The sequence below is a fragment of the Mastomys coucha genome, unplaced genomic scaffold, assembly GCF_008632895.1.
Source record: "Mastomys coucha isolate ucsf_1 unplaced genomic scaffold, UCSF_Mcou_1 pScaffold21, whole genome shotgun sequence".
NCBI lineage: Eukaryota > Metazoa > Chordata > Mammalia > Rodentia > Muridae > Mastomys > Mastomys coucha.
The window spans coordinates 137,506,316-137,515,145 of NW_022196904.1; the positions used below are offsets into that span (position 1 = coordinate 137,506,316).

General features: G+C 53.0%; 2 protein-coding genes across 2 annotated transcripts in view; one reads left to right on the forward strand and one right to left on the reverse strand.

Moving 5' to 3' along the window:
* Positions 1–5,769, forward strand: part of Naaladl1 (N-acetylated alpha-linked acidic dipeptidase like 1) — an 11,781-nt gene extending 6,012 nt beyond the window's left edge. The window contains exons 9-18 of the mRNA XM_031389406.1: positions 2,005–2,090; positions 2,178–2,241; positions 2,322–2,389; positions 2,545–2,636; positions 2,726–2,816; positions 4,400–4,481; positions 4,563–4,736; positions 4,813–4,900; positions 5,001–5,093; positions 5,327–5,769. Of these exons, the coding sequence (XP_031245266.1) occupies positions 2,005–2,090; positions 2,178–2,241; positions 2,322–2,389; positions 2,545–2,636; positions 2,726–2,816; positions 4,400–4,481; positions 4,563–4,736; positions 4,813–4,900; positions 5,001–5,093; positions 5,327–5,513 (1,025 nt within the window). The 3' untranslated portion in view covers positions 5,514–5,769. The remainder of the gene's footprint in view (positions 1–2,004; positions 2,091–2,177; positions 2,242–2,321; positions 2,390–2,544; positions 2,637–2,725; positions 2,817–4,399; positions 4,482–4,562; positions 4,737–4,812; positions 4,901–5,000; positions 5,094–5,326) is intronic.
* Positions 5,769–8,757, reverse strand: Sac3d1 (SAC3 domain containing 1). Its single transcript, XM_031389407.1, has 2 exons — positions 7,494–8,757; positions 5,769–6,367 (listed from the first exon to the last, which is right to left on the reverse strand). The coding sequence occupies exons 1-2, from the start codon at positions 8,284–8,286 to the stop codon at positions 5,805–5,807; spliced, it is 1,356 nt and encodes a 451-aa protein (XP_031245267.1). The 5' UTR covers positions 8,287–8,757; the 3' UTR covers positions 5,769–5,804.
* Positions 8,758–8,830: the final 73 nt, after the last annotated feature.

Sequence of the window (8,830 nt, forward strand, 5' to 3'; positions counted from 1 at the left end):
AAAGAAAGAAAGAAAGAAAGAAAAACAAACAAACAAAAAACCGAAGAGGTTACTTGGACATAGCCAATCTTTTTTCCTTATGCATTTATTATAATTTAATCTCTCAAATATAGGAAGAATCTAAATAATGGATTTCTTTTTTTCTTTTTCTTTTATTTGGTTGGGGGTGTTTCGAGACAGGGTTTCTCTGTGTAGACCTGGCTGTCCTGGAACTCACTCTGTAGACCAGGCTGGCCTCGAACTCAGAAATCCGTCTGCCTCTGCCTCCCAAGTGCTGGGATTAAAGGCGTGTGCCACCACTGCCCAGCTCACAGTGAATTTGAAGCCAGGCTCTGATATAAAAGATGAGCTGCCGAATGGGTAGCACATGTCTATGATCTCAACACTGGGGGCAGGGGGGGTGCTGAAGCAGATGAGTGGTGAGTTTAAGACCATTCTGTGTTACACAGGTAGTTCTGGGCCAATCTGAACTATATCGCACGACACTGTTTTAGAAAACAAAAAAGTGGGGCTGGAGAGATGGCTCAGTGGCTAAGAGTACTAACTGCTTTTCCAGAGGTTCTGAGTTAATTCCCAGCAACCACATGGTGGCTCACAACCATCTGTAATGGGATCTGACACCCTCTTCTGGTGTGTCTGAAGACAACTACAGTGTACTCATATACCTAAAATAAATAAATAAATCTAAAAAAAAAAAAAGAAAGAAAGAAAACAACAAAGTAAGAACCAAACAATAGATCACATGATCCAGCTGCAGCTAGAGGTGCAGCAAAACAGGGAGCACAGAGCTGAGGGAGCACAGAGCTGAGGGAGCACAGAGCTGAGGGAACATAGAGCTGAGGGAGCACAGAGCTGAGGGAGCACAGAGATGAGGGAGCACAGAGATGAGGGAGCACAGCTGAGGGAGCATAGAGCTGAGGGAGCACAGCTGAGGGAGCACAGAGCTGAGGGAGCACAGAGCTGAGGGAGCACAGCTGAGGGAGCACAGAGCTGAGGGAGCACAGAGCTGAGGGAGCACAGCTGAGGGAGCACAGAGCTGAGGGAGCACAGAGCTGAGGGAGCACAGCTGAGGGAGCACAGAGCTGAGGGAGCACAGCTGAGGGAGCACAGCGCTGAGGAAGCATAGAGCTGAGGGAGCACAGAGCTGAGGGAGTACAGAAATGAGGGAGCACAGAGCTGAGGGAGCACAGAGCTGATGAAGGGGCAAGCATCAGAATCTCAAGGGTGTGGCTGGGGAATGTAGGCAGGTAGCCTGGAGATGGAAGCCAGGCTGCTGGATGCTGCAGGAGGCAGGGTGGGGCCCTGGGTAAACCACATGCCTGTGGAACCTATGCTGTCTGGATTTGAACCTGGCTGTGCTGCCTACTGGCTATGACCTGGGCAAGACGTGTGACTTCTCGTGTGCCTTCGTGACTTCAACTGTGAAGTGGGAAGACACTTTGTTTTTCCTTTCTTTTTATTTTATGTGTATGGGTGCTTTGCTTTTCTGACTGTCTGGGTACCATGTGTACTATGGAGGCTAGAAGAGAGCACTGCATCCCCTGGAACTGGAGGTCGGAAGCCTTTATGTGGGTGCTTGGAGCAGCAAGAACTCTTAATGGTTGAACATCTCTCCAGACTTCTCCCCACCCCATGCATACTATAAGGGTTGATTTGAGATAAAACTATTTGGCAACTACCAATGTATCATCAACAAACGTTTCCTGGGATGTTTAAAGAGACTGAGGGTAGAGGATCAACTCAAAGCAAGTCTACCATAGACCAGAGACGAGGTAGGGCATTCAGGTCAGAAGAGATCCACAGACCCAAGGATTCTCAGGGTACAGTGTATTGAAAGTGGGAGGCTAGCAAGAGGACTGTCTCCTGGAGGCCTGGCAGAAGGGTGCCAGGTGGTGTGGTCTGACCATCTTTTCTAGCTCCTCCCTCCCTTCCATGTCCCCAGCCTACTCCCTAAGTCTCCCTGGGTCAGAGGACCCTGCCCTCTCCATGGCTACTTCTCTCTAGGCACCTGGCGACCCCGCAGGTCCATCATATTTGCCAGCTGGGGAGCAGAGGAGTTTGGGCTCATCGGCTCTACAGAATTCACAGAGGTGAGTGAGTCCCACGAAGGAGTGGGTAGTAGGAGTCCGTGGATGGAGCGGCAATGGGCTGATGTCACTTCCCCTCCTTTGGCACAGGAGTTTCTCAGCAAGCTGCAGGAGCGCACGGTGGCCTACATCAACGTGGACATCTCTGTGTTCTGTATGGGAGGCTCCGCCAGCTGGGCGCGGGCTGGGAAAGGGAGGGGCTGGGTCTGAACAGGCCTCTGCTTCCTTCCACAGCCAATGCTACCCTCCGGGCACAGGGGACACCCCCTGTACAAAGCGTGATCTTCTCTGCTACCAAAGAGGTGCAAGGGGTTGTGGGGGGGGGGCTGTGCAGTGTAGGGTAGGCAGGACTGGAGCCCTCAGACCACAGTTGATCTGGAGAGTGGGGTCTGCTGGAGACCCATCTAGTTGTAGAGGCTGGGTTTCCTAAGCCATCAGATGTTCCTCTCTGTACCAGATCAGTGCACCAGGCTCCAGTGGCCTCAGTATCTATGACAACTGGATCCGATATACTAATCGCACTAGTCCAGTATATGGACTGGTCCCCAGGTGAGCCCAGAAACCAGACAGGTAGGGGGCCCATAGGCCCAGCATGCCCACCTGGCACCCTCCAGAGCCTGTTTTTTTCCTTCCATTAGCCTGGGCACGCTGGGTGCAGGCAGTGACTATGCCCCATTCATTCACTTCCTGGGCATCACTTCTATGGACCTTGCCTACACCTATGACCGGGTGAGTAGAATCTCCCATGCCACTCCCTCCCCAGCACTGCTGCATCAGATCTCAGGGGAAGATCTAGTCTAGACGGGATCTGGTTCATTCACTAAGCAGCTGTCAACTGTGTCTTAGTTTTGTTTCTGATTGCTGTGAGAAAATACCCTGACAAAAGCAACTTTGAGAAGGGGTTTATTTTAGCACAAGTCCAGGTCCTACTCCATTAGAGCAGAGAATTCACAGTGCGGGGAGCTCCAGAGAATTGAGTACATTACACTCACAGTTAAGAGCAGAAAGTGAGTAGATGCTCAGTTACTCACGCTCAGTTTCTTCATCCCTGACCTAGGAACGGCACTGCCCAGTGTGGTCCTTGACAGAAGTATCAGCTCAGGATCCCCAGACCAAGTTTCCAGCACAGAGGGACAGAGGTCACGGAATAAGAGACAAAGACAGGAGATAGAAGATGAGGGAGAAAGGGGAGGAGTATTTATTCTGGAGGACAAAGGACTGTCTCTAGTAGAGAGGAGACAGATGTGGCCCAAAGGAAATGGTTTATAAACATAAAAGGGGAACCCCCATGTTAGGATCAGGTGTTGAATTTTAACTGGACATGTTAACTAGGTAAGCCAAAGGGGGCTTTTGATTGCTGGACTTCAATGTTTTGATAGCTGGATAGCCTCAGAAGGAGGGACTAGCCAAATAAGGGGATAGACCTTCGAGGCTAGCTTTAGAAATGTAATCTAACAGTTTTTTAGCAAGTTAGAGGGAATCGGGAAGAAGGACAAGACTTGATCTAGCTGGCCAGAGTCCCTTCGTTCCTCTCACTTCAATAAATGTAATCAAGACAGACTCCCACAGGGCGGTGGTTGCGAACGCCTTTAATCCCAGCACTTGGGAGGCAGAGGCAGGTGGATTTCTGAGTTTGAGGCCAGCCTGGTCTACAGAGTGAATTCTAGGACAGCCAGGGCTATACAGAGAAACCTTGTCTCGAAAAAAAAACAAAACAAAAACAAAACCACAAAAAAAAAACACAAAACAAAAAATCCCTAGCTATTAGCACTGGGCAGGGCAGGCCAGCTTTCTGAGGCCTTGGAGCATCTGATTCTGCTCAAGCACATGCATTGGCTGTATTGATTTGAAGTCGCTCCACCTTACGCACTCTACAATGCTGTCATGTTATGCCTTATTCAGGACAGGGAAAATACTGCTGTCAATCAGCTGTAGGATGGCAGTGACTATGTGGAACTGAGTGTGGAAATGCCTGTGTAGGTGTCAGCTCTATCAAGAAATGTTAGGGGAAGATTCATCCGTTGTGGGATATAGGTGGGACTACAGGACACCCAGCCTGTACCTTTGAGTGCATGCTCTGAATCCCTTTCCTCCTGGCTGTGCTGCCCTTGGGTGGTGGAGCTGGGATTTCCGTATCTGACTCCAAAGCCCAGGCTTCTCCTTTCTATCTGGGTGATACCAGGCAGGTTAGTCCCTGACCCTCAGTTCCTTCTCTGGAAGGGGAAATCCTGAAGCCACACAGCTCACACTGTGGCCCACTGTGGGTGCCCCGATTTCCCACCCCCAAGCCTACCACTTCTTTATTCCTCTAGAGCAAGACCTCAGCCAGGATCTACCCGACCTACCACACAGCGTTTGACACATTTGATTATGTAGAGAAGTTTCTGGACCCTGGTGAGGAAGGGACAGGGACATTCTGAGGGTGACAGAAGGATGGGCTGAAGATGCAGCCCTGGCCTTGTGTCCCCTCCATAGGTTTCAGCAGCCACCAAGCTGTGGCCCGGACTGCCGGGAGTGTGCTTCTCCGGCTCAGTGACAGCCTCTTCCTGCCCCTCAACGTCAGTGACTATAGTGAGACACTACACAGTTTCCTGCAGGCTGCTCAACAGGACCTTGGTACCCTGCTAGAGAAGCAGAACATCAGCCTGAGTATGCAGACCCCAGCATGGAGTCTTGGCGAGCCCTGTATCCCCAGGTAGGACTAAGCCAGTTGTTCCCCACTCAGGTCCTTTGGTGACCGCAGTGGAGAAGTTTAAGACCGCAGCTGCAGCCTTGGGCCAGCACATCTTAACACTGCAGAAGAGCAGCCCTGAGTGAGTACCAGCAGTGGGCAGTGTCTGGGAGGGGGCACTTGGCGTGCACCAAGCTAGCAGCCAAACTGCCAGCTTGCACAGTGACGCACGTGCTCTCCAGTCCTCTGCAGGTACGGATGGTCAATGACCAGCTAATGCTCTTGGAACGGGCATTCCTGAACCCAAGGGCTTTCCCAGAGGAGCGATACTACAGGTGAGCCTAAGCCAAAGCTCTGGGGAGGAGGGATGGGTGAACAACAACCTCCAACCAGAGCTTTCCGGTGTCACTGCACAATTCACTTCACTGATAGCTGGGGAGTGAGGCCCACCCCGCACTGCTGCAAGCCCTTGCTTTCAGAGACCAGACAGGAGTTTTATGCTTGCATATCGACAATGCTGAGTTCCAGGTAACCTCTCACTAACCCTCAGCTTGCCATTTCTCCTCAGCCACGTGCTCTGGGCACCCAACACAGCCCCTGTTGCCACATTCCCAGGTCTGGCCAATGCTTATGCCAGGGCCCAGGAAATCAACTCCGGATCTGAAGCTTGGGCTGAAGTACAGAGGCAGCTCAGCATTGTAGTAATGGCCCTAGAGGGTGCAGCAGCCACCCTGGCACCTGTGGCTGACCTTTGACCCCAGCCCCATCCCTTGGGCTTTTTCTTTATCTTACGCCTCTCACATCTGTTTCTCTGGGGTATGTCTTAGGTACAACCAGCAAACACTCTCAAGCTTTAAAGAACACTCCCTGCCATTAAGGACAACCTGCTCATGGTACTGGGTGAAACTGGGGTCCAAAGTGGTGTAGAGGCTAGCCCGTTGCTCAACTTGCTTTCCTCTTCTCCTGCTCTGTCTCCTCTTAATCCTCAAATAAATGAAGTCTAAAAGTTCCTGTTATTGTTTGGAAATCATAATGAATTCCTTTTATTATTTGGGAGTCATGAGAAAGAGCCCTTGGTGCTCTGATCCAGGCCTTGTGGAAGACGAAACCCTCTTAAGCTGGAGATCCCGGTCTGTGACTGCGTTATCTCCCTCTGCCATGACCACCTCCTCCAGGCTGTGTCCCTGCAGCTTGCTTCCCACTAATATGTGGCAGGTCCCAGGGGGCGGGAGTCCTTCCTCAGAGTACTGACCCCTCAGGAATACAACTCTGTCTTTATCCAAGGTCAGTCCGTGGGCCTGGCACAGGTCCCGTGCTTCCTGGAGTCCGTCCAGGGCCAGAAAGTGTTCTATGAAGTCCAAAGGCAAGGCCTGTCCTTTAGGAATGCTCAGGGCACGGGCCAGGCGGGCCAGGGCTTTGCGGCGGGCGTACCCAATGTGTTCCTGCACTGCGCAGCTCTGTAGGTAGGGCAAGGTGCGAAGCAGGCGAAACAGTCGGGCATGGTTGTTTTCACGGAAGGCAGCGTCAACAGCCAAGGCGGTCTGAAGGGGAGGGCAGGCACGCAGGGCGGCAGGCAGCTGTAGAACCGCCTGCAGGGCTTCCACAGAACCTATGAAGGCAAGAAGCAGAAACAAACAGGATGCTTGACTGCTTGACGCTTTCTGGATCAGGCATACCTCACGTCCCATCCCCCAGACCCAAGCTGTGTACACCGCTAGTCCCAGGCAAGTTCTTTTACAGAGTTCTGCCTTCCTGCCAGCTCAAGTCCCGATCTCTCAGAGAGGTCACCCCACTTCCTCTCTCCTCCTCTAGGAAAGACTCAGTCATCAGATCCTTCTCTGGTCTTCTTGAGGTGCCACAAGACCAGACCTCCTTTGGTCTAAATCCTTACAAGGCAGAACTGGGCAGTATTCTACATGTATACAGGGACACAGGCCAACATAATGTAACAGGCTTGCCTGAGGCTGTCCTAGAGCACAGGCTATTGTGCTAGATCCAAACTTAAGACCCAAACTTAAGCTTTCTTCTGAATTAGGGTTCCCAATGCTGCCCAGTGGGTGCTGGCTTCCCTACACTTTCCTCTCTCTATCTGGAAGGGTCTTTTTTTTTTTTTTTTTTTTTTTTTTGGTTTTTCGAGACAGGGTTTCTCTGTGTAGCCTTGGCTGTCCTGGAACTCACTCTGTAGACCAGGCTGCCTCTGCCTCCCAAGTGCTGGGATTAAAGGCATGCGCCCCCTCCCAGCGTAAATTTGTGAGTTTAAGAGTCACTCTGTGTGTGATCCAAATATACTCTATCCACAGATAAAATCACCAAAGAATCTGCCTGCCTCTGCCTCCAAAGTGTTCCCACACAAAGGTGCCTGTCACCACGCCCACTGGACTTTCCTATAATTAAACAAACCACCCACAGAAGGGAACATTTTAGAAACTCCTGTCAGATACATTTATGGGCCAGCCCAGGGAGAAAGTTTGGAAAGCGCTTTCTAGGTCAACTCTCTCAGTACTATCCTACCTCCTTCCACCTCTACTTATGCAGAAAACAGCCCAATTTGAGAATGACAGGCTATGGTCCCATGTCGGGACTCTTACCAACTGACTTTTCCAAGGAGAAGCTATGGCTGAGGGATGGAAGTTACCGTACTCCCAAGCTACAGTTCGCCGTTGCTTCTAGAACTGCTTCTCCCCCACCCCAAGCTCCTCAGGTCCCCGCACTTTGTTCTCTAGGATCCGACTCACCCAAGTTGTAGAGCAGAAAGAGGCCCTGAAAGACAGCCTGGCGGGGGTGCGGGGCTTTGCCCCGCGCGTAGCAGCGCCGCAACGAACCGAAGCCTTCTTGCACCTGAGTCTGAAGCAGCACCGGGTCCGCGACCCCGCGCGTCTCTTCTGGCCGCACCCGCGCCACCACCGCCAACAGCGTGGCCAGCGCAGCCTCCAGCACCGTCGCCGCGTCCGCGTCGCCCACGCCCTGCAGCGACAGATCTAGCCGCACCGCGCGCAGGCGGTCGGCCACGAAGCTCGCCACCTCCGCGCAGGACACGTCGGCGCGGCCAGCCACTTCCCCGGCCAGGTAGCGCACGGTGGCCAGGAGCACTGGCGGCGGCCGCAGCAGGCTTGGCGGGGGCCGAGGTTTGCCCGCTGCAGGCCGGCTGTATTCCTTCACTGTGCGCCTCGGGTCGGCTCGGGGAGCGTTCCTTCGGCCGCCAGGCTCCACCTCCAATCGGTGCAGGCGGCGCTCGCGCTCCCGTCGGGCGCGCTCTGCGGCCGGACACATGTCCGGGCACAGGCCCATGGGCAGTTGGCAACCGGACATGGCAGGGCTGAGGGTAGAGGACGCACACTCAGCATCGCTGGGCCAGCGGAAGCGCGGAAGTGTATTCTGCCGCGGGCTCGGGGAACAGGCTTGGGCCCCAGTCTGGCTGGCCCACTGCGCCTCACGCAGCTTTTTCGATTTGCCGCTCCCGCGGCCTTTAGAAACGCCTCCCATAACCCACCGCGCCTGGCTTCGGTTTTCCCCCTTAAATCGTCCCATGATGCACCGGCTTGTAGTCCAGCGATGAGGCCACACATCCCCAGGTCTGGAATTGTTGGTTTAGCTTTTTGTTCTTAGGGGTCTCGGAAGTAGGAAGTCCTACTTTGCGTATGTGTCCATCGTCTCTTTGACACACTAAACTAGTGCTGCGTGTCTGTCGTTCTTCATTGTTCCCCTATGCGTTTTGTTTTAAGACAAGATCTCACTGTGTAACTCTGGGTGGTCTGGAAGTCACTATATAGACCAGGCTGACTTTGAACTCAATAGAAACCCCCGCCTGTCTCTGCTTTCCAGTTCCCGGATTAAAGGCGGGGCCACTCATTTATAGGTATTGTTAGCATTCTGTCTAAGCTCCACCTCACAGTTACCTGACAATTTCCAGGTATGCTCCACCCCACAGCTACCTGGCAACAGCCAGGCAGGCCTGACTCCCTACTTGGCTACTTGCCCCTCTCTCTTGCCTTCTCGCTCCTGCTCTGTCTTCTCTCCCCTCCTTCCCCTCCGCGTGCTCTTGGCCAGCCTCTCCTCCTCCTCCTCCTCCTCC